The sequence below is a fragment of the Erythrolamprus reginae genome, chromosome 6 (assembly GCF_031021105.1).
Source record: "Erythrolamprus reginae isolate rEryReg1 chromosome 6, rEryReg1.hap1, whole genome shotgun sequence".
NCBI lineage: Eukaryota > Metazoa > Chordata > Lepidosauria > Squamata > Dipsadidae > Erythrolamprus > Erythrolamprus reginae.
Genome location: NC_091955.1, coordinates 51368976 through 51394497, shown reverse-complemented (window position 1 = coordinate 51394497; position 25522 = coordinate 51368976). Strand labels below are relative to the sequence as shown.

Sequence of the window (25522 nt, the reverse complement as noted above, 5' to 3'; positions counted from 1 at the left end):
ACACTATCATTAATCAGAAGAGAACACTCTTACAAATAACTTTTCAATTTTAATTAATGAAACAGATACTTATTTGCTTCTCTTATTCATAAGGCAATCATCAGTGCTAATCGGGTCCTTTTTGCTGAGCAGCATTTATTGAAGTCTGCCTTGATTTTCGCTCCTAACAAGTACTCAATTATCCATTCTAATTTCTAAATCTAATCATGTGTGCTAAGAATATACTGAAGAGTGTATTGTTTCAAGAGGATATAATATTGTAAATATGCCCTTTATTCATCAGCATCCAATAAAATAAGTATCCAATCTGTTACAGTTTACTGGAGAGAGTTTGCTTTGCTGTTGTTAAAAGTTCTATCAAACTTAATTAGGAAAGTCAGGTGTTGAATAAGGCTGGGTCCCCCTACTGTGAACTGCTGTATTGAAAGCCTAATTTCAAGAACTTCAGCTCGCCTAAGAATCCTGTCACCAAAAGTTAATAAAGAAATGTTCAAGTTGCAAATGGAGGGAGAGGCAGATCTCAGTTCCTAAAACAGACTTTGTACAGTACAGTACACGTTTGAATAAAACAAAGCTAATATTTGTACGCCTAATATCTTATTTCCACCGAACTAGTCTTACTCCAGGCGGAAGAAATTATGCCATCCTAGAAGAACGCAGGTATTAGCTGCCTGTCACACGGGCGGTCATGGGAGGCATCCCGGGCGTCGCACAAACAAACAGGCGCAGCCGCGCTCAACTTACAACCGGCTCGGAGGGAGTTACTTTGCCAGACACTCAGGGTTAGAGAGGCTTCTCCACGCCCCTTTACCCATTGTCAGAGCCACCTCGGCAGTTTCCGCTCCCGCCTCGGCTCCTTTCGCCTGATTACCCTCCGCCCTCTGGGAGAAAGTCGGAAAGTTTCGGGAGCGCCGCTTAATCTTCCGGGACCCGTTTCAGGAGTTCCGCGCCGCAACCAGGCAACTCACCTGGGGAAGCCACAGCGTCCGCAACCCACTTACTAACGCAGCATCGGAGGGTAAGCTGGAGCCTGCGCTAGTTAGGGCGCCAGGAAGGCAAAATTTCGTCGGAGCCGGGAGTTGGAGAAAGGCAACTGCTCGGTGGGGGAGCTGTGTAGTAGCCCGTGGGAAAGCGAGAAACGCGCGTGTTCCGTAAAGTTAGGTTAAGACAAGGGTATCTTGCGTGCCCGGTACATTGGTTAGGAGGAAAGTGGAGAGGTCTGAGAAGAGCAGCTTTTACAAAGCGCTTCTCGCGCGTGAGAAAGAAAAGAGTTCGCAAGATGTGTGCGCGGAGAGTGTGTGTGAAAACTACAGCCATTTCAGCGCGTAACGTCGGCTGGCATTGTTGAACAGCCGAGCTTTGCTGGTAAAAGGAGATGGGGGGCGGGCCAAAAGAGAAGCGGAGCGGAGCCCCAGGGGCTGCGAGAGACCCAGTCGGGGGTTAGGGGGGGGCTGCCCTGGGAATCTGGAGGAGCGCCTCCCTGGAGACCGCGCGCTCGCCTCACTCGCTCCCTTTTGTTTCCTGCAGAGGGTGGCGTGGAGTCCTCCCCGCATCCCGCTCGGCGAACTTTTGCCAGCCGGCTCGGTTAGTAAAGCTCGGAAGGTCAAAAGCCACGTCGGGGCTCTTCGAGAGGGCGCCAAGGAAATCAGCAGCTTCCCTGAAACATGGCCACCGGGGGCTATCGGGGCAGCGGCGCCGCTACGACCGATTTCTTGGAAGAGTGGAAAGCTAAGCGGGAGAAGTTGCGGGCCAAACAAGCGCCGCCCGCCGGGGTGAGCGATGGCAAAGCTGCCACCAATACTGCCACCGGCGGCGGTGGCGGCAGCACCGCCACCGCCGCGGCCGAACTTAATAACAACAATGGCAGCGGCGGCATGAATTGCATCCCTCTGGCCAGAAACACGCCGAAGGAGCCCCAGCCGACAACCGGAACCAGAGCGGGAGGCGCGGAGCCCCCGGGGAGCCGAACCGTCGCGGCGCCAGCTTCCCCAGAGGAGGAGAAAGTGGCTCCCAAGGGCAAAGGCTCCTCCGGTCCCAGCGCCCGCAAAGGGAAAGGGCAGATCGAGAAAAGGAAGCTGAGGGAGAAAAGACGCTCGACAGGTGTCGTGAACATCCCGGCCACCGAGGTGAGTCGGCGCTGGGTCAGGAGGGCTGGCGCTGGGGAGGAAGGGGCGGCCCAGCCCGGGAGGGGAGCCACGCCTCTCCCTTCGGCTGCACCTGAGGAGCCTGGCGGCTTGCGAGGCGGCGGCCGCTCCCCGCCTCTCGGGCCTGCCTGGGCCGCCTCGGTAGTGCGTGAGGCTGGTTGCCCTACAAATTGCTCCGCGGCCAGCGGGAGGCCGCTGGGATAAAACTGCCCGAGGCGCTAAAACCGCAGAGTGCTTCATGCATATCTGTGGTTGTGTTCTTGTGGCTTTGAGAATTGCCGTCGAATCCACTTTAAATATGGATCGAACTGGACGTAGCACGCTCTGAAGTTGGGGCTATTGTTTTCCATTAAAAGAAGGGAGCCTTGGGTTTTTATTCTGTTGATAGGAAGTGACTTAAACTACTTGGATCCCGAACAGCTTTAATTGGTCTTCTTGCAGGTTTCACAGGCTTGTTGTGAGGCGGATCTATGGAGTTTGGGTAAATTTTAAGAAATGGCAGTCTAGAAGGGTTTTTTAAAAGTGCAAATAACTTCTAATGGAGTTAAAACAATTTATTATCGATTGATATTTTGGATTAGTATAGTTAACTGTTGAATAAACACATGATCTTAGTTTTGTATATGATGTTTCTGAAGATAAAGGAAGGCCTAAAAGAAAAATATCCTAAAATATGATTGAAATAAATCCACATAGTGTGTTCTGAGTTAATACTTTTCAAAATAAACCACTTCAAAAAAGTTGATCTCTGTTTTTAAATTGTCTTAAAGATGTCATCTCTATTAAATAGGACAAGATAATAGAGATATTATAACCAATACTGTTACTGTCTACTGAACTCCCCCCCCCCTTCACAATATTGGTTATAACATCTCTATTATCTTGTATTTAAAAGAGACAGACATCTTTAGGACAATTTAAAAACACATGGTCAATAAGGCTTTTACTCTACAATACTATGCAGTGGCTTAAAAGGGAGAAAATAATATTTTTTAAAGTTAATGCAGCTTTCCTTTTAAAAAACTTACATATATTCTAGTATTAATTTAGAATGCTGCCAAAAGTTATAAACATGTGACAATAACTCTTTAAATGAAAAAGCAGAAAGAAAAATGATATTAACAATCCTCTTTAGTATTCAATAATGTAAAACAATATTGCTGTCCTTTTTTTCTGGAATGTAACATCTGAAATAATCTAATACATATTTATTACACAACTGACTAAGTATTTCACAGCTACTTAATGAGACTCTTAGAGGATGCTGTTGATGAAAACAGTCTTGACTTCTTTTTTTTACAATATTCATGCTAGCATCTGCTAAGAGCAGCTGTCTAGGAACTTGCAACAATCTTGGGCAAAATAATGTAATATTTATCTGAATCTTTACTTTCAGGAAATCTGTTGAGAAAATAGGCACAATCAAAGTTCATGTTCTTTTAAAGAAAAACCTATTCCTTTTTTTGCCATTGGATAACTCATATTGTTCAGGACCTTCTGCCCACCCTCCAAAAGACATTTTTGGCTAATGATTTATTCTAACATGTGATCTGACTTGAGTTTGAAAGATAGAAGGCATGGTTTCTTTGAATATATGACTTCAAAATCCTTCTTTTATATATTTTTCAGTGTATCTGATATATCAGAGTTTTGTTTTTTCGTTTTTATGAAAATACAGATATGGCAATTAGAGGATGATCACATGATGTCTTTTATTATCTATAGATCACAAATAATTTGAACACATTGACTAAGATATAATTTTCTCTTGCCTACCGCTAACTGGTTTTTTCCAGTCATGAATTAGGTAAAACAATTTTTTGTCATTTGTTGATTATTTCTCTTCTCCCTTCCATTAGTTTAAATTATATTTTAAAATGCCATATTATGCCTAATCTAGATCTCACCAGCATGGGTAATATCTGTTTTAAAGTTTTGAAGCAGTTCTAAAATTAATTGCCCAAATCTTCAAAATTAGAGAAAAGTTTATGTAAAAGGAATGTTAAGTGCACCGCTCCAGTAAAAAGGGACAGTTTCACATTCAGTAACAGTTTATTCAAAAAATGCAATACAGTACACCAAAGGGATCCCTTTGAATTGGTCTTAGAAAGGAAGTGATGGAGGAATAGGTAGTTAATCAGTCAAAGCTAGAGGCAGTTAGGGGAACTTTTATTATCAGCTCTGGAAGGAGGAGGACCCCCAGATTACGGACTTGTTCCTTAAAGAATAGTATATAGAGATAGTGAGTAACTTAAGAAATGGGACAGAACTTTGCAAAATGCAGTTCAATATTTGGGAGGCCAGGCAGATGTTACGCATTACCTCCTGTTAGTATCCAAATGTAGGTAGTCCTTGACTTACAACAGTTCACTTCATTAACATTCAAAATTACAATGGTAGTGGAAAAAGTGATTTATAACCATTTTTCAGACTTCTGACTATTGCAGCATCTCATGTGATTTACATTAAGATGCTTGACAATTGAATCACACTTATGATAGTTACAGTGTTCCAGAGACATATGATCATCTTTTGCCACTTTCTGATTAGCAAAGTCAATGGGGAAGCCAGAATCACTTAATAACCGGGTTACTAACTTTACATCTGTAGTAATTCACTTAACATATGTGGCAAGAAAAGTTGTAAAATGGGACAAAACTCATTTAACGAAATACTCACTTAACAACATAAATTTTGGTCTCAGTTGTGGTTGTAAATTGAGGACTACCTGTAAATAAGAGTAGAAACAAGATTACTACACGCAGCTTACTCAGGTGCTCCAAAAAGATACCACTGTCAATGGCAGCAAAGGTCACTGATATACCTAATGGTATCATTAGTCATAGTTTGCTCTAGGTAACTTATCTGACAGGTAACCTTGGCTTTTCTATGGCAAACGCAGACCTAATCTCACGCTAAAAAGGATTTTGATAATCTATTTTCTACTAATGTTTTTGGAGATACAACACCACTGCATTGTTCAAATAGATTTGCAGGACAATTTGAAACAAAACAGGTGAAATATTGAAAGAGTATAAGATATGCTTTTAGCTTCTATAGCCTTTTTAAAATATAATGACATTAGAAGCTTTAATATAGTTTAGGGAGGTAGAATTGGTGAACTGAATGCTATGAATGGGAATGTACACAATAGAAAGTAAAGGTTACAAAAGGAAAACGTAGGTGCATTGATGAAGTAAAATGTAAACTTTAATCTTGAACAAAAAGGTGTATAGAAAACCAGAGGAAGGATTCTGATTTCAGGTTTTTAGGTTACAATGGATGGTAATGAGCACAAAGGAGCCACAAGAGAAGCCAGGAAGGATTTGGAAGACCCAGTGCAAACCTTATGCAATGGGAGAGGGAGAGGGAGGACCTGCAGAGGCTATGCACCGGCGGGTGTGTGCTATGGGTGGGAGCAAATTACTGTAATGATTACTTTGTTTGTGGGAAGCTGGCAGGAAAGGTTACAAATGACGATCATAGCTCTTTGCTATGTCATAATCATGAACTGAGTGCCAGATTGTAATCATATGATTGTGTGGGTGCTGTGATTGTCAGAACTTCAAGGATCAGTTTGTATATTCATCTTTTCAGCAGCACTGTAAGTTTGAATAGTTGCTAAATGAATGGATGAAAGAGGAAGACTGCTTATAGAGCATCTTGTAGTATGAATAATGGATGTGTTAGATGAGTTCAGTCTGTAAATTCTGGATATATAAAGGATGATGAACTTGCTTAGCAGCTATACATATTAAGCACATTTGTTTATATGTACTTCTTCACTATATAATTTATATTTGAAGTATTAATACACTTCAAAATTTTGATCAAAATATTTACAAGCTAAAATATTCTGTGTGGAACTTTAATTATCACTTCTTGGAAGCAATTCATGTTGTGCAATATGTTTTAACAAGCAGATTATAAACACTGTATCAACATACATGTTCATTTACACATAAGAACTGTGGATTTAACCAGATATTATAGAAGCTTCAGTATATTCTTTTTTTTAAAAAAAAACATTTATTTATAGTAGCCTTTTTAACAAAGGCCATAGTAGTATGTTAGCAATAGCACTTTTTTAACAGAGCCAGCATATTGCTCCCACAATCTGGGTTCTCATTCTACCCACCTCTCCTCATTCTACCCACCTCGGAAGGATGGAAGGCTGAGTCAACCTTGATCTGGTGATGAGATGTGAACTGCTGACCTACAGATCTAACAGTCAGCTTTAGTGGCCTGCAGTACTGCACTCTATCCACTGTGCCACCACGACTCTTCTAGATATTGTTCTGTTTACGGACAACATGGAATTTTAAAGTACACAACCAAGCATCACATAAATACTACATATAGAACAGTCCAAATACACATTCTTTTAGAGAGAAATTCCTTGAGGATGGGCTCTAACACGAGTCCGAAAGTTCAGAATATTAAACCCTGGTCCCAGTGACTTATCCCGATTGGATCTTCCAAAAGCTATCAATGAAAATATTGATAATATTATTTTGCCCATACTAATTTTTGCTATATAGCAATTAATGGTGATTTTATTAATAAACACTGGAATGGTATTTTGCAAGGTGCTGAGAGATAAAAAAGCCTGTTTCATACTAGATGGCATTGCTTAATTGATGGGACTTAAATTGAGTCACATTTATTTACAGAAAACATAGGAGATTGATGATCCCTCAGTTAACTGCCCTGTAGGGCTTTAAAGGTGACAACCATCACCTTGAATTGCACCTGGAAACCAACTGGTAACCAGTGTAGGTTTAAAAATGAGAGCAGAATCCAACTAGGGTAAGTGCAGTCACATTTTCTAAATAAATAATAGAGTGGATTCCTCAGTTTGTCCAAATGTGAGATCATTTAGTATTATCTCTGTTAGGAGGGATGAGAAATTAAGCCTAAAAACAAATATATCTTATGAAAATAGCCAAATTCTTATTGAAAATGTAGATTTTTCTTCATAACTATCTGCATTCTGTTCATGAAAAGGAATACATTAATATCATTATAGATATGTTCTTGATTGTACATCTGTTATTTAATTTAAAAAGAGAAAAAATAGGGGAAGATTTAGAAAAAAATAAGGCAATAACAAATAACTTCCCTTCAGGCTTCCCCAGTGAATATAATAAAGTTGGCCAGGTTAATTTGGCACCTGAGGAGTGGAAAGTGTTTTTTTTTCAACAACAATGCAGCATAATAAATAACATAATTTCTTAGTGTCAAAAATAACTCAAGAGGCTATCCATTATGTTACCAAGAGTTCATTCTTGTGGCATTAATACCTTTTGCTTTATTTTGCTAGCTTCCTAAACTTTAATAAACAAAGATTCAGTCACATCCTCTTTGGTAGGATGGACATTTTTCTTTCCTCTTTTTATTGCTTTTGTTAATTTTGTTTGTACAAAAATTATCTATAACAAATGTTTATGCAAACAGTCTTAACTAAATATTTATATCTTGTGTTTCTGTTCAAAAAGATCTGTAAGGCAATTGAACATTACCAGAAAAACATAACATGATAAATAGTTACAAAAGCATACTTAGCCACCTACTGAACATCAGATACAGTAATTATTTATAGATGGATGGATTTTGTTCTGTTTTTCAGAGATCAAAGACAGCATTTTGTATTAAAAACTAAAGTAGCAGATGCAAAAAAGAGTCTGCATTAGCTTCCCTCAAAAACTGTCAACAAACATGCATGACTGTCAAACTCAATACAAAAATAGTTTTCCAGAGCTATAGTCATATTAGTTTGTTGTATTATAAGCAGTTGTCTTATGACATCCTGAACATCATTGTTCATTGCAGTCCAACATCATTGTATTTCATGAAGGGATGGGGGTTGGACGTATGTCTAGCAGTAATGGTGCGCCTTTTTTGGTTCGCATGACAAAAGCGTGTGTGTGCGCATGCATGTGCCCACAACCCTTCCCTCCCATGTATGGGCACCCCACATGCTTCCTCTGTGCATGCGCACAACCTCCCCCCAATCCTCGCACATGCTCACAGGCCTCACTGAAGCCTGAGGTGGTGAAAGAATGACCAAATGGGCAAACTGGAAGTTTGGAAAAAACGGACTTCTGGTTTGCCTATTGTGCTGTTTTTGGTACTCCGGGACTTTAGGGAAGCTTCCCTGAAGCATCTGGAGGGCAAAACAGCCTCCTCTAAGGCTGAAATTCAGCTGGCCAATATTCACATGGGTTGCTGGAGCTGACATAGGGAAATGCCTCACGTGCCCTCCAATATGGCTCCCTGTGCCACAGGTTCACCATCACGGGTTTATGATATTTGAGGGCTTGCTGAAAGTATGGTCAAGATAAAGCGAAATACAAGAACTACAGACTTAGCTGATAAGAACAGTTTTGCCGAGGCAGTTGTTGAACATCATAAAAGCAAATTTCTCACTGGTTAGCTCATATTCATATGGGTTTGTTTTATATACTATGCTATCGTTAAATATGGTTGGTTAGTTTGGTTTAAAGCTGGCATGGCCAACTGTGAGCCATAGTATGTGATCCTGGAAAGCTAGTAATGCAGGCTCTTTAGGATTGTAAACTTTTAACATTATTATATGATCTACTGTATATACATTAATTATATATATTTTTATGGAGCCCAAAACAATTCCTGTTCACCCAGCTAAAAGGTTGGACAGAGATGTATAGAGCTATTTTACAGAAGGGATCTTCCATTCTTATGAGAATTCAGTTATTTATTAAAAAAAGGTTTTGCGGCACTTGCATCATTTTATATAATGCTTGAAAAAGATGTCTACACTTACTGTAATTAAGGCCAAACTAAAAAATTCTGACTTCTTACCCATTTTTGCAAAATGAAAATATGGCCAATAGATGAATTATTTCTACTTTATTTGTTTACAGTGCTTTTGAATGTTGTGTTTTCAAGTAGGGTTACTATGAAGTGTAAGTAAAAACAAAATATTTATAAAATATTAATAACTGATCTTTTCAGTTATAAAATGAGTGATAGTCTAATGTAGTTCTGTACTAAGACAGACTGATTTATTCAAAGGGCAGATTCAGGCCTCTAGTAATATTTTGAGGTAATAATTAAATGTCCTCTATTGGGCTCTACATAGCTTTTACTGGTTTATTTTGTGCCGTAAAGTATGATTTCTGAAGAAATTGAGCTCAATTTTTGCAGGGATAATTCTTTCTGTAGTGTCAAAAAATTTAGGGCTGTGGGTTTTTTTCTAAAGTGGTTGAGATCCACTTGAGATCTTTGTAGCTTTTGCCACAAAGATATTCCCCTTTTTAATCCTCTGTCTTCTCACTAGCAGTTATCTAGAATTTGTCCAATCTCAGGTTCCTCGATCACGCTACTGTGCAGACATACTAATTCAAGGCTCAGTGAAAAATTAGAGCAATAACAAAGCAGTTTGTGTGAGGAGGAAATTTGATACTGCATTCTTCTTTCAAGGCCTACTTTGAGTCATCACAGTAGTGGTTCTAGGTAGGACTGCAGTCATTTCAGAGTCTGGCTAGACCTGTTATAGAAATCTTATTTAGAAAATTGTCTCTTTTGATTGTAACAGGGTTCCTAAAGCTTCCAGTAATCATCTCTGAATACTGTTTGACTAAGATCCTTTATACCGTGCCAGTCAGCTCCTACATTACCCAATGAGAAGTTTTCCCTGTATACTCTCAACCTTTCAAAAGGCTGGGATATTGCAATATGATCATAGGTCATTTGTTAATTGAGGACAAAACTGTTGATCTCTGAATTCAAATCCCCTTCCTTTGTCCACCAAGCATTTTACATATTCAGACACATTTTTTTAAAAAAAAATATTCCCACCTGCATTGCTGATAAATTGGAGCCATTTTATATTTTTTGAATTGAGACTGATTATCTTTTTTGTAAGTAAAAATCTGCCCGAAATAGTTTCACCCTGTGTTCTGACAACATCCTGATTTGGGACATAGCCCTAAGTGTTTTTCACACACACACACACACACAAATACACATGCATGTGTGCGCATACATACTGACAAAGAATGAGAGTGGAAGAGAGAAATCTCGAAAGAAATTATCTTTACCAGCAGTTCTGTGAGCTTCTAATCAAAGCTAGGAATCTTTCTTTCCTCCGTGCTACTTTTTAAAAGAAATATGTCTTGAAAATGCATTTTAAACTTACAATTCAGAATGAAGTAATGAAATATGTTTCTTACTAGACATATTTCTTTTTGAAGCATGAAATCAAATATTATTTTAAAGTCATAATGTAGAAGGCTCGATTAGATTTGGTGTATAGGAGGTTTTCCTCTTGTTTGCTGTGGTAGTTGAGACATTCTGTTTTTATTCGGTTGCAAATGCTTTTATAATGACTTTTGAAGTTGGCTACTTGTCCTTTTTTCTTTTTCTGCCAGAGATATTTTTTTTGTTTGTAATTTTCTTATTGAGATGGAAAGGTTATTTTTCTTGTTTGAGGTAGATGTTAGTGGTACGTGAAGTCTGATAATTATTTTCATCTCGAGCAAGAATGTGTTGTAGAGGTCATCAGTAGAGTTGCAGTTAGAGAAAATAGTTTGCCAGTTTAATGTTGAAAGATGGGCTTCAATGTGTTCATAGTTTGCTTTTTTGAAATTGAATTTCAGTGTCACATTAGTTGGGCGGATCTTAGTGTGGCTTAGGTTGAAATTTAGGTTTATCATATTGTGGTCGTTGTTGGAAAATTTAGACTTATATACCGCTTCATAGGGCTTTACAGCCCTCTCTAAGTGGTTTACAGAATCAGCATATTGCTCACAACAATCTGGGTCCTCATTTTACCCACCCTGGGAAGATGGAAGGATGAGTCAACCTTGAGCCGGTGGTGAGATTTGAACTGCTGAACTATAGCTAGCAATTAGCTGAAGTAGCCTGCAGTGCTGCACTCTAACCACTGCGCTACTCCAGCTCATAATGATGATACAGTGCTTCATTCTCAAAGGATATGGAATTCTATTGTAAAATACTTGACTATTTTTCTTTGCGTCTAGAAGCAGAAGATGCTGTTTATATTTATTAAGTCCTATCCTCAAATTTCCATCTAGAAATAAAACTTGCAGGAGAATCTCACATGTTTTTAGAATGAAATAGAGATGGAAGCATGTATAATAAGATTGTTATTAGGACAGAATAACAAGTTGTATATGTAAGGAAAACTGCATTAAGTTTACACAAATATTAATGCTTAATTAACATAATATTTATGTATTCTATTTCATATTTAACACCTGAGTCATGGCTTCCGCCCATATATAAGGTTGCAGGTTCAAGTCCCAGTGGGTATGGCTAGCTGATGAGGCCAAAATAAGGCTGAAATAGATCTATCCTAGTCTCCCTTAATTTTCAAATTCAGCTTAAACATGTGACACACACACACACACACATATATATATATATATATATATATATATATATATATATATATATATATTTGCTTGTAAACAGCTCTAAAAACTCTTTAAATTGATGGATATTATAGAAGACTTTCAAACACAGTATAGTTAGTCCTTGTTTAGCAACTGTTTGCATTATAGTGATGAAAAAGTAACTTTCTGATCAATGTATGCATTTCTGACCTTTGCAGCATCTTTCAATTACATTAGTCAGTTATAGTCAGTACCCATTATCCTGGTCCTGATCTGTTTTTTCTTCTCATGGGGTGAAGAGTTTATTTAAACAACCTATCTCTTCCTGAGTTGCCCTTATCTTAAAAAGTGCTCTGACTTTCATTAGTTGATTAGAATCCTCCAGCAGGCTGTGCTGCCTGCCTGACAATGACAAAACCCTAATCAATTTCACACTATAGGTCTTTTTATCATCTAAGCATACGCATTTAGTCTCTTGAAATCCCTTCCTCTACAATGAATGTAAATACAAACATTAATTTACTTGTTGCTAATTATCCCAGTGCTAGGGTAAGCATTCCAAAGGGAGGAAGGGTGGGTTTGCTTTTTTATCTAGCTTCCTCTTGACTCAAGTTCCAAAAACTGTCCCCACTATTTGAGCTCATCTGACTGTATATCTTTCCGATGCTGTAAAGCAAAGAAGAAAATACATACAAAGTAAGTATAGTCTTGATGATTTTTTTAAAAACTTAGCAACTGCTTTGCTTAATGACCAAGTTGCTGGTCCCAATTGGACTACCTGTAATAGAATTCTTGAGTTATTGTTATTGTTATGTGAATATGAAGACAAAAGGACCAACAATGATAATAGTCAATTTTGGAAACTGAAATAGATAGAAAATGGAATGTTTTATGAAATTCATGTTACAAATTAGACTTCTGACTAGAATAAAAACCATGAAGGCTTTTCATTTATTCTCATCAGGGTAATAATTTGGTGTGTGTGTGTTGTTTTCTCTGTGGTATATTATACATTTTTCTTGTCTTGAATTGTCAAAAAAACATGCATTGAAAAAAACCCTTGTTCATAAGGACAGACTGTTAAGACTATGAAGTAACTTAGTAGCTTTAAATGGTTTTGTAAAACTCTAATATCTATCTAATTTTTGAAATATCAGTGAGGCATCTCTGGTGCTGCCTATTGTATTGATTCCTACTTTATAATATTAGGTACATTACACTTTATCAATGTAGGTTGAAAGTTTAAAAAAAGATGTTTTTTGTATGTTTTCAAATGTGCTCTAACTACATGGTGAAAATCTTGGGGAAAGAATCCAGTGCAACTGTGTTACAGAAATGTTGAGAGGATAAATATTCATGGAATCTGGTACTTTGATGATACATCCTTTGTTTTTCTCCTATCTATAAATGTGGAAAGTACTTGATGCCTCTTTATTTTTAAGAATATCCAACTTGAATAACATATTTTGTCATCACTGCAACTATAGTTGAAATATTTGCATTCTTAAAAACTTAACAGGACAGTATGATAAAAGAAAGGTTAAAATTTTTCTTTAAAGATTTTCAAATTGGTAGTCACTTCTTACAGATTGGCTATACAGTGTTCCCTCGATTTTCGCGGGTTCAAACTTCACGAATAGCCTATACCACGGTTTTTCAAAAAATATTAATTGAAAAATACTTTGCGGGTTTCCCCCCCCCTATACCACGGTTTTTCTTGCCCGATGACGTCATATGTCATCGCCAAACTAATAATTTTTTGCAAATAAATAACAAAAACAAATTTATTGTTAATAAATAATTATGTTTATAAATATCAGGATCACTAAGTGTCTTATTCAATGGTGAGTATCAGTAATAATGGTGAGTAAATGGTTGTTAAGGGAATGGGAAATGGTAATTTAGGGGTTTAAAGTGTTAAGAGATGGCTTGTGATACTGTCCATAGCCAAAAATTGTGTATTTACTTCCACATCTCTACTTCGCGGAAATTCGACTTTCGCGGGTGGTCTCGGAACGCATCCCCCGTGAAAATCGAGGGAACACTGTATATCAACTTCTAGATCAAGTAACCTCAATTGTATTAAAATGATTCTGGTGAAAACTTTTGGGGTTTTATATATAAATTTGTATGAGTAAGTTTTAAATGCTGGATAATGTTGGTTATTACCTTTAAAGCCCTACATGGCTTAGGGCCAGGTTATCTCCAAGACCACCTTCTACTTCATAGTTCCGAGCAACCAGTAAGATCCCATAGAACTGGTCTCCAGGTCCCATCAGCTAAACAGTGTCAGCTGATGGGCCTTTTCTGCCCTGGCTCTCTGGAACCAACTACCCCCTGAGATCTGGACTGCCCCCACTTTATTGACCTTCTGGAAAGCATTGAATACCTGGCTTTTCTGGCAGGCTTGGGGCTGTTAATCTTGCAGTTTTATGAGGCCGGCCTTGAATTATATGTATGTATGTTCTTTTTAAACTGTTTTTTCCTTAATCCTTTATGATGTTTTCAATTGTATTTTATATTCTGTTGTAAGCCACCCAGAGTTCTTCAGGAGTTGGGCAGCATAGAAATTAAACAAACGAACAAATGTTAATTTATTTGGATCTCATTGAGCTTTTTGTTTTTAACTGTATTGCCAGCTATTAAACATATACTCCTCACTTTGAGTTGGTAAGTTTCATCTGCCTATAAAAGCATATAGAACCCGGGGGAGGATGTCTTCCAATGGCTAAATACACTAGCAAAATCTGTATAAATACTGCCAGAAGTCATGAGAAATGATCCCAAATGAATACTTAATTCTTGCCATATCTTTTTAGATTAAGCTAATAGAAGAATATTTACATTAATTTTTATTTTTTCTGTATTTTTGTATTTCAAATATGGTCTTGAATCATCTTGCAAATACTGTATTATGTTCTTGAAGGCAGTAACAAACATTTCTTGATTGGATTCCTACCGGTATGGTCCATTCTGCCATTCCGGTAGCGGCCTGCCGATTGTATAATTTGAACACAACAGATCCAGGACTGTCTTTGAAAGCTATCATGCATGCCATCTTTTTTCCTGAACGTTTTGCTTTTTGTTTGCTTCCTGTGCATGCGCGGAAGCAAAATCTCGTTAGGTTATGCTCTCTTGTGTGTGAGATTTCAGCAATTTTTTGCTTTTGTGCATGCAAGCGTGTGCGTGTGGGAAAATATGGCAGTGCGCACACAGCACATTTGCATCAAGGTAATAGGAGCCTGCTCCTGACTTGGATATGTTTTACTAAGTTGTTTTTCAAGGTTTTGTAATTTTTAAAAATTAATTCTATGTATTGTAGCAACAAGTAGTACTTCCACCTTCTTTTTATTTAGATGAATATTTTAGGTTTTCAAAAATCCCTAAATTGATGGAACTTATTAAAGTACAAAACAGTTGGTGATTGTTTAATTGCAATGAATTTGTATAGCAGAATAAGCCAGGAAATTCAATTAAGAGAAATATTCAAAAATGAAAATATAATGGTAGTCAATTTTAAAAGGTATCCAAAAGGTGTTTGATAATGACAACAACTGAAGTAATTAGTTTTGCTGTTTCATACCCTCTTTAATGGCTGGAAGGATTATTACAAATCAATTCACACTTCACAGGAGTTATGTGAAATAAAGTTCTAGAAATATAGGGAAGCCACCTATTGATGATTTTAAAAAATGGTCCATGACTAAAAAAAAAGAAAAATGATGCCCATATATATGGAAATCGCTAGAAGAAATATACCAAAATTAAATTGACTATACTATTGGTACAGGGAGTTTGAAGGACTGACTCTGAGTTATAAAGCAAAGGCTGACTATGGAGCAGATTCTAAAGTCATGCAAATTTCAAGTTAAGATAAAGTAGAAAAAAGCCAATCACAATTCTCAACAAAAACTGAATTTCATTGATAAGGAACCAGGGGAACTATGAAATGGTGTCAAATAATTGTTATGGATTCATGAAAAAAGAGACTGCCAAAGACCAAGAAAACAAGCTGGATATAAAAACTGATGGCAGAAATTGCCAAGTAAGGAAGACAAAGACAAAGCTTTCAGGAAGCAACTTAACAAGAATTTCAGAAAGCTGTTAAAAGAGGCATGAAATAGAATTACAGTGACATCTGTAAACACATAGATGGAAATGGGCATAAAAACACAAGGAAGATGAGCAAATGTAGAAAGAGGTTCCAACCTTGAAATGGCTTGCTGAAGTATTCCAATAAAGATTGCTGATTCCAGGTAAACCAAACAAAAATGGAAAGTTTAAACTGAAAGCGGTACAGTAGAGAAAACATTGATGGTACAAGATATTCCTAATTATAATAATGTCTAGTATGAATAAAGAATCTATAACAGCACTCCAGTCATTACCAACTTGGAAGGTAATAGAAATTTATGGATGTGTTCATAAATATGGAAAGAGACAGAAGAAGAATCGGTAAGATGTCTAACTAAACAGTGTCAAGAAATCTCGAGAACAATAGCATGGCCAACAGATTCAAAGAATCCAAAGAAAGACTTACTGAATGTGTAAAATGTCATACAGCATCCTTAATGATGGATGATCTCTGGCGAGCCCGAGACAGGGGTTTATCCTCTGTCCTGGTGCTTCTCGACCTCTCAGCGGCTTTCGATACCATCAACCATGGTATCCTTCTACGCCGGCTGGAGGGGTTGGGAGTGGGAGGCACTGTCCTTCAGTGGTTCTCCTCCTACCTCTCTGGTCGGTCACAGTCGGTGTTAGTGGGGGGTCAGAGGTCGACCTCTAGGCTTCTCCCTTGTGGGGTGCCTCAGGGGTCAGTCCTCTCCCCCCTGCTATTTAATATCTACATGAAACCACTGGGCGAGATCATCCAGGGGCATGGGGTGAGGTATCATCAGTACGCTGATGATACCTAGCTGTACATCTCCACCCCATGTCCAGTCAACAAAGCAGTGGATGTGATGTGCCAGTGCCTGAAGGCTGTTGGGGTCTGGATGGGTGTCAACTTCCCTGCGTTTGCCCTGGCTCTCTGGAACCAGTTACCTCCTGAGGTCCAGACAACCTCCATTCTGGAAAGTGATAATGACCTGGCTTTTCTGACAGACCTGGGGCCATTGATCCTATGGTGGTAACCAGCAAAATCCAGCCATGAACGGTATGCAGCGGTTTAATTGTTGTATTGTAAATTGTTTTTAAGCTGTTTTTAGAGCTTTTAATACTATTATTGATGTTTTATATATTCGCTGTGAGCTGCCTAGAATCCTTAGGGAGTTGGGTGGGGAAGGAAGGAGGGAAGGAAGGAATAATGACAAGTTGGAACTGATACCAGAAAAACTAGGGATCATATGAAATTGGATATCAATAGAACTTGGCTTGATTCTACTTTCCATTTCTTATATAGTGCTTCATCTCTTGAAAATAAATCTTATCACATGCTATAGAAAAGGGCAGCAACTCATGAATTTCTATTCCTGCTAAACCTGAGGGATTAAAACCATTACATTGCACCAGAACAAAAGACCAACAGTGATAGAGTATGGATTAGTTTAGATTTTACTTACTTTAGTCAGTGATCATATTAAAATACTATGTGGATTAGTATGATGAATAATACATTAAGTTTTGATTTCTGTTATTTTTCCTCTAATAGTATTACGGCTATGGAATTAGATTACCTAATACCTACATTGAATTTAAGTCCCAGAACACAAACTGGCACAATTAATATACAGTTTTAAATAGGAATACTGCTCAAGGGGAACATATAGCAACAATAAACAGTGATGAGAAACCAGATTAATTTAACAATTGTGTTACTAATTTAACAATTGTGGTGATACACTTAACTGGCAAGACAAGTTATAAAATGGGGTAAAACTCACTTACCAAATTTCTTATTTAACGACATAAATTTTGGGCTCAATTGTGGTCTTAAGTTGAGGACTGCCTGTATAGCAAACTAGATGCTCATTAATTTTAGCTACAGGTCATCATATGATGAATTTTGAATACTGCAGTACAAAATTCTAGATTAGATTGTTGGCACACAAATGTAATAAATTAATAAATAAACCTGGCAACATTGCATGTTGTACCATGTTAATATCAGGTAGAGACACTGCATGTTGTAACACAGTTGATACCTGAAAGCAGCGGGGAGATGTAAAATTGTCTTGTGCGCTGTAGGTATTTATACAGTAATGATGAGATGAGCTAGTATGGATATCTCTGTAGTATTCGGCACTGAAGAAGCACATGCTCCCTCATTTCTGGTATCCAGAGTCACAGAAGTATTGACTTTTTGGATAAGGAATCTTCCTGTATTGGTTTTCAAGGAGAGCTGAGAGTAGGCAGGGTAAAACTCCAATCTTTAGGGACTTCAAGTTAGGTATGCCCTAGGGAAATCAGAGTACTTATTGGATTCACTGGCAATAAAGGTAGATCCTGGTTAGGACTTGCTGGCAATTTGCATTTGTTACAAGCTGTTTAATAAGTGAAAATTAACCTGTTTAAGTTATTCTTATTTTATTCAAGCAAAAACGGGAACGTATTCCTTCTTTTAGTCTTGTTTTCTGTAATCCTGGCTGAAAGGAAGAAGACAATATCAGCAATTATAATTTAGATGCCTAAAACAGATATATTATCTCAAGCGTTTCAAAAGGGTGTGGCAGGCCTAGTGATGAAAGATACAGTCTTATAGGAAAAATTAAAACAAATAAAATTGAAAAAAAACCCATAGGCATGTTATCTGCACACTAGAAATTTGTACTGTGGAGCATTTCAGCTATATTTTGTTTACTACTGCAGTACATTGCAGATACAGATAATCCTTAATTTTTGACCATAATTGCTAAACAAGGCAATTAAGTAAGTTTTACCCCCTTTTTTTGATCTTTCTTGCCACAGTTGTGAAGTAAATCACTGCAGTTGTTAACTTGCAATATGTTGTTAAATGAATCTGGCTTCTCCATTGACTTTGCTTGGCAAATGGTCAGAAAAAATGATCACATGTCCCAGGAAGAATGCAAATGTCATAAATACATGCCAATTAACAAGCACTTGAATTTTGATCACATGACCATGGGGCTGCTGCAATGGCCATAAGTGTAAAAAAAATCATGTCTCTTTTTTCAATGTCACTGTAACTTTGAACAAGCACTAAATGAATGGGCATAAGTCCAGAACTATCTGTATACATTGTATCTAATGCTGTTTTATCCCTTTTAGAAAATCATGGCACAGGGATAGTGTTTTCGCTGTTGTCATAAATTAAAATGGTAGTTAAACAGGGCAGTTGTTAATTGAGGAGTACCGATATGCTATTGCTGTTTAACTGGATTTTTGGGTGATTGTTTTCTGTGGTAGAAGCATGTCTTTAAAAAAAAAAAACATGACTTCCTGTTACATATTTATATGAAATAAATCACCATGTAAGGATTTGCTTCTAAAAGGCAACTGAAAGTTACAAAAATGGAAAGTTACAAAGCCTCTACCCAGACTTGTTACCTTTATTTAAATTTTGATTAAATTACAGGTAGTCCTTAATTTACAATCATTTATTCAATGACCAGTTGATGTTAGGAGGATGCTGAAATAATGGATTTACAATCTGTAACCAAAGTTACATCCTTCGTAACATCCTTATAGTCATGATTAAAATTCAGGTATTTGGCAACTTGTTGAAAAGGGACATTCCAATTCCCAACCACTTATCTCCCCCTCCCCCTTTTACTCCCTGTTAACCTGCCCTGTGGGGTTCCAATCAGATCCAGAACTTAGGCTCTGGAGTAGTTTACCATGCCCTGAGAAATCTCAGTTGTGCCAGAGAGCATTCATTGTTTCAACTGCCTTCCCACCCCAGCCCCACATGGATCCCCAGTTTGACCCAACAAGCAGTGGTTTTCTTCCAAATGCAGTGGGGAATGCCAGGATTGCCATTGTAAATTAATGTAATCATTGATATCTCACTTTATGACCGCATCAACTTAATAATGGCAATTCGGTCCTAGTTGTGGGTGCAAGTCAAGGATTTAAATATTGATGTTGAGTCTGGCCTTTCTTATCTAACAGCATGTTAAGATGGTTTCGTTAAATTGTACTTAATCTAAAGTGGAAGCAGACATTTTCATTTTTCTTTCTGCTTCACCCATCAAGATAGAAATTGCAAATCTTGGAAGATTCTAGGTTAATTTCCATTGTAAGTAACCTTAGATAATAATGATTTGCCAAATTCTTTCAATTACATTTTAATCCATTTGTGTAGTAGTGCAGTTAAGAAATACAAAGCAATAACCTGCACTTGGTGCTGGAGATTATTAATGAAAGGTCTAATGAAAGTAAAATGGGGAAGAAAAACCTGTTTGTTAATTGCCTCTTAAACTTCCCCTTACCTTATACGCATATAAAAATATAAACAATAAGACTTGTTTCCGAAACCTCTGTCTTTTATCTCTTCCTTCTCTTACTGGTTTGAATTACATGGCTATCCTAAAATAGTCTAATGATAAAAGGCAATCGGATTATATATCTTAAAACTGGTTTTAGGATTTTAAATTTTCATTTCCAATTTCTTGAAAATGCTCTTAACACAGAGATGTTACGTTTAAATGATTGTGTGTTCTCTTTCATACTCTTAGTATGTACTGTATAAACATACAGGGATGTAAAATTGGTGTTTATGTAAATTCATTTATGTACTGTTTTTAACATGTTAACATTTAAGTATAGCAGAACCATTGCTTTTTTGTCACATAGAAATGAAAAATCACAGAATACAGTACTTCAAACTATAACATGAAAAAAAAATTTTTTAAATTACAAAGGGTACAACTCTCATGTATTCTGGTTGAAGGTGTTGCAAAGGTTAATAACTGGGTTGCAACATCTATTGTAGGAAAATATTTTTTTTAGCTTAGTCAGTGTTAGCTTCCATTTAAGGAAGAATGTCTGTTAAGACCAGTGGTATTTACTAACTCTGCCTGTGAAAACATTCCTTTTCACCCTCAGATGCTGGTTCAGCTGTCTTTCTTCTAAGAGAAATTATTTCAGTATAGTATTCTGTACACTTGAAAAATTTAAGCACACATTTTAGTACTCGACAGAAAAAAAAAGATTGCATTTACTATTATGGAATGTGTAATAGTGCTGCTGTACTTTTAATATTTGCAGTGCTTTTGTAATGATGTTTCTAAAACTGTTTTGCATTAACTATGCTTATTTGCAGAGGTGTGGGTGCTGTAAAGTAGTATTGAACCTTGGACTCAATGGTTAAATTCATACTATTTTGTCTTCAGTATGTAGAAATAGAGTGAATTCCTTGAAATTTAGCTATATTATACCAGAGACAAGTTAGCAACAACTTGCCAATTTTATCTATGTTCAGAAATAAAGCTGGGTTAGGCCTGTTTAGTGCTTGGATGAGAAACCTACAGAAAATAATAAGGCTGAATGCTTGTAGTCTTTTAAGACTGGAGAGTGGAAAAGGAAGAAATCAATAGAAAACCATTTCAGTGTTGCTACAAAAAAAATCCCTATATGTTTGTATCCATAAAGACATCAGATATTGAATTTGTCTTATCTTTTAATATATAGCTAGCAATGTAAATGATAATCTTTTAGTAAGCTACATTAAGCCTCAAGCTCTTTTATCCTGGAGATCAGTCAGATATATCTCATAAAAATATGTAGGAAAAGAAAATGAAAAGTGACTGATTAAAAAGCAATGAGATTCTATATGGTCTTTGACATCATAGTTTTGCTAATGTTTTCCATAAAGCTAGAAATGTCACTTTGACTACTTAGTATTGTTTGGAGAAACAACAGCTAAAAAAAATCTGTACATGTGGAATAAAAAAAAATGGAATCAATTTCATCTTTCCATAATTCTTTAATATAAATATAAATTCACAGGAATACCTATTAGTATTAGCTATTATCAAAAGTAAACAACTTGAAATAATTTTACACATTTGAGAAGAGCTTGCTGACCAAAACCAGTTTAGGAATGGGTTTAGCATAGGAATCAGCATTGTACCTGCAAAAATGCTGTCTCGAGCTGAATTTTTAAAATCAGTTTTAACAATTATTTAAAATGACTAAAATCTTGAAGGGTATATGTTATTTCATAAAATCTGGTAAAACGTCAGTTATGTTTTTACTTTAATGTATAGTACAGTATGTGCAACCCATTTCCTAAAAAAGGTTTCTGACTTCTAGTTTAATTTCCCTCAAGTAAGTTGCCATAAATTCTTCTATAGGATGTTATGGAAACAAAGTATAGGACTTGAAGACACCACAATATTAGAGAAACAAAATGGACCCCTATTACACCTAGCTTTCTCTTTCTCTCTCTCTTGTTTCCTACCTGTCATATTGGAAAATATATAAAGTTCTTGGAATTACCTTTTGGGTCATTTTTTGTAAAGTGGACCAGGTGTCCACTTGACTGATTTTTGCAGTCTTATTTGAAAAAAAACCATAACAAAAACAACATATACGATAGAAAAAAAATGTGCTCTTTCTAATGAAACAAAAATGAAAATGATTAAAGGTGAGAAAACAGAGAACTCCGTTTTATCACCTTCAATCATCTTCATTAGAAAGAGCAAGTTTTTTATTTCTCTATGTGTTCTCACTTTCAATCATCTTCATTTTTATTTCATTAGAAAGAGCATGTTTTTTTCTATCATATATTTTTTTGGTAATGGTTTCTTTTGAAACAAGGCTTCAACTTCACCTGGTCCACTTGACAAAGAATGACCCTTTTTCTTTTAAAGAAAAACAGCAACTTGTGCTTTTCAAATATCTACAAGTAAAGAAAAATTTCATATGCTCATAGGTGTAGTTTCTTCATGCTTTGAAGTCTGGCTTTTATTTTAGATGTTTAATTCATATCCTTTATTCAATGTGATTAGAGTAACATGCTCTTAATCATGGTCTAGTGGTTTAGCTGTGGCTTAGATGATGTATGACTCCAGTTATTGTAAATCATTGTTATTGTAAATCAATTCTGATTTATTGACAAATTATGATGTAATATAGGTATCCTCCCGGAGAGCAAGTGCAGCACAAGTATTACCTGGGTAAACTAATTGAGATACATTCTTGACTATGTGCTACTACTTTCTAAATTAACTGGAATTTCCAGATGGTCTTTGGGAGCATTTAATAGTCCAGTCAAGACATGACTAAAGCACGAATGACACAGAGTGTTGATTTGTGGACCAGGAATGAGCACAATTTGTACACTAGATGTAGTTGTGCAAAATACTTGCTGCCCACAGCTGTCACAGGCTTTTTAATAAGGAGCCTCAAATCCAAGAGAAGTCACAGATAACTGATGGACTCATTTGGATTCCAGAGTAAAGTTAGGGTTTTCTCTAAGGATCTAGAGGACACCTTGGATGGCATGTGACGGAGATCTTGGACTATATCACTACCTCTGCACTGATTTGAGGTACACACAGCATACAGTTAGTCCTGGTACAGTAACCACAATTGGACTGACAATTCCATCAATAAGTGATCAGTTGCTAAGTAAAGCATCACATGATTAAAATGGACTTATGATGTCATTTGGTCATTAGGCAACATGGATCAGTAAGCAAAACATCACATGGCCATGAATTTTCTGCCAGCTTCTCCATAAATTCTGCTTGCTCAAAATTGGTTGTGAAGTGTTAAATTGATGATTGGAGGACCACAAGATGCTGCAATAGTTGTAACTACTTCACTGTTGTGAAGCACCCTAAAGTTGATCATTTAACTACAAGTAGGCTGTGATGGTCATAAGTGCGAGGACTGATTATAAAGTTATTTTCTGCACCATTGTAATTTCAACAGTTGCCAAATAAGTCAGTTATTAAGCAAAATCAACCTGTATGAATTCTTTATTTAAAATTGCATTTATTTATTCTCTGGGATAAGGCAGCTTAGTGATCACTTGATATTTATTAAACATGACAGTTCTTTTCCTATAATTCATATATTTCTAATTTAGATCTGTCTTTTATCCAATATCAGAAACCATAGCCAAATGTTATTTGTTTCTTTCTCAAAATAATTGACTAATTTCAGAATTTTAAGTATATAAATCCAATAAATCTAATCTAATCTATATTTAAAGTGGAGGTGATGTGCCGGTGTCTTGAGGCTGTCAGGGTCTGGATGGATGTTAATAGGCTCAGACTCAACCCCGACAAGATGGAATGACTGTGTCCGAAATGTGATGTGGGTTCCAGAGAGATGAGCTGTATTCAAGGATTGGTCTGGCGAAAATTTTTATGCTCTGGTTAGTAGTGTGAGATTACCGGAGCAGAAGCTACGTAGGATTAGGTTAACAACTCTTTAATTTAGGTCATTTGATATGACTATTCCAAGGTCTTTTACGGAGTGAGGGTTGTCTGTAAGGTCTTGTTTGTTCAGCTTGTATTTGGTGTTATTTTTGCCAACGTGTAGGACAGAGCATTTTTGGTTGAGATTTGGAGTTGCCAGATGTTTGACCATTCAAAAACAAAGTCAAGGTCTTTTTGGAGAGTAGCTGTGTTATTGGTGGTGTTGAAAAGTTTTACATCATCACGAAACAGAATGCAGTTGCTTGTAATGTGATTGCAATGATCCTTTATATAGAGTATGAAGAGTGTTGCTCCAAGTACGCTGCCTTGGGGTATGCCACTGTTAACCAGAACAGGGTTAGATGTGATGCTCCCTATTTTGACAACTTGTTCTCTGTTTGATAGGAATGCAGTTATCCAGCTATGGAGGGATCCTGAGATGCCATAGGATTTGAGTTTTAGAAGTAATTTGTCATGAACCACTGAGTTGAAGGCTTTACAGAAGTCAATGTAAATTGTATCTATTGATTTGCCCTGATCGAGATGTCCACATGTTTTTGCAGTGAAGGAGTTGCGGGTTACAAGATATTTTTTTCTGAAACCAAATTATTTGTTAGAAAGTAGGTTGTTAATTTCTAGGTGGAGGATAATTGGTTGATCCTTGTCATTTCATTTATAGTTGTCAGTGTTGTGTCCTTGGCAGCAGGGAGTTAGGAGCAAGTAACTTCTAACTAGTAGTAGCAAGTAACAGTATTACAGAAATACTATTTTAAAACCATAGATCAATTTCAATGCCGTTTTAGTGTACTTTTAATACTTGTTATAATTTTATTGGTGCAACATCATTATGTAAAAACAATTACAATTATACTAGTATTTTTAATGATGTTGGACAGAAACGTATATGCTATTGTGAAAATGATGGGAGTTGGAGTTAGCAACTTAAATTTAATAACTTAATAATTTTATGTACTCTATATAATTTCAATAACTTAAATTTAATTTAAAAAGGTCATCATCTTAGGAAAGACTGTACTAGGTGTCTTCACAATCCAACCGGAATGCAAGTATGAAGACTTATTTTATTAGTTTGAAATTCTAACTGTTTCTTCGATCTTTTTGTTTGGATTGGTGTTACGAGTTTTAATTAAAAGGTTCTATGATGTCTTGAACAATTCCTTTGTTCAAGAACTTTTCTTGCATTGAATCTAGATCACTTATCTAGATACATTATTTACCAAGCAAATAATTGGCAATCTTTAGGCCAATATATTCATGATACGCAGATTAATGGGGAAAAAATGGTGTCTGTTAACACCCATAAATCTTGCAATAGGCAAAGTCTGCTGAATGTGTAGTTCACATTTAATGTGCAAATTGTAAAACATTGATTTGTTTTATTTTAGAGCTTGGATGAATATGATGATGATGAAGCAGGACAAAAAGAACGTAAAAGAGAAGATGCAATTACACAACAAAATACAATACAAAATGAATCCACTGTTTCGGAACCAAATACTTCATATATATTGCAGGTGAGATGCTGTAATACATATCTACAAATACCTTTAATTTTTATTTTGACAGATTTTAGTGTCAATGTTATATTGGTCAGGCATTATTGATTGACATTGAATAATATGAT

General features: G+C 36.6%; 1 protein-coding gene across 1 annotated transcript in view; it reads left to right on the top strand.

Moving 5' to 3' along the window:
* The first annotated feature begins 883 nt into the window (after positions 1–883).
* The window catches only part of PAWR (pro-apoptotic WT1 regulator), a 40808-nt gene continuing 16169 nt past the window's right edge, over positions 884–25522 (top strand). The window contains exons 1-3 of the mRNA XM_070755762.1: positions 884–1018; positions 1528–2126; positions 25284–25412. Of these exons, the coding sequence (XP_070611863.1) occupies positions 1665–2126; positions 25284–25412 (591 nt within the window). The 5' untranslated portion in view covers positions 884–1018; positions 1528–1664. The remainder of the gene's footprint in view (positions 1019–1527; positions 2127–25283; positions 25413–25522) is intronic.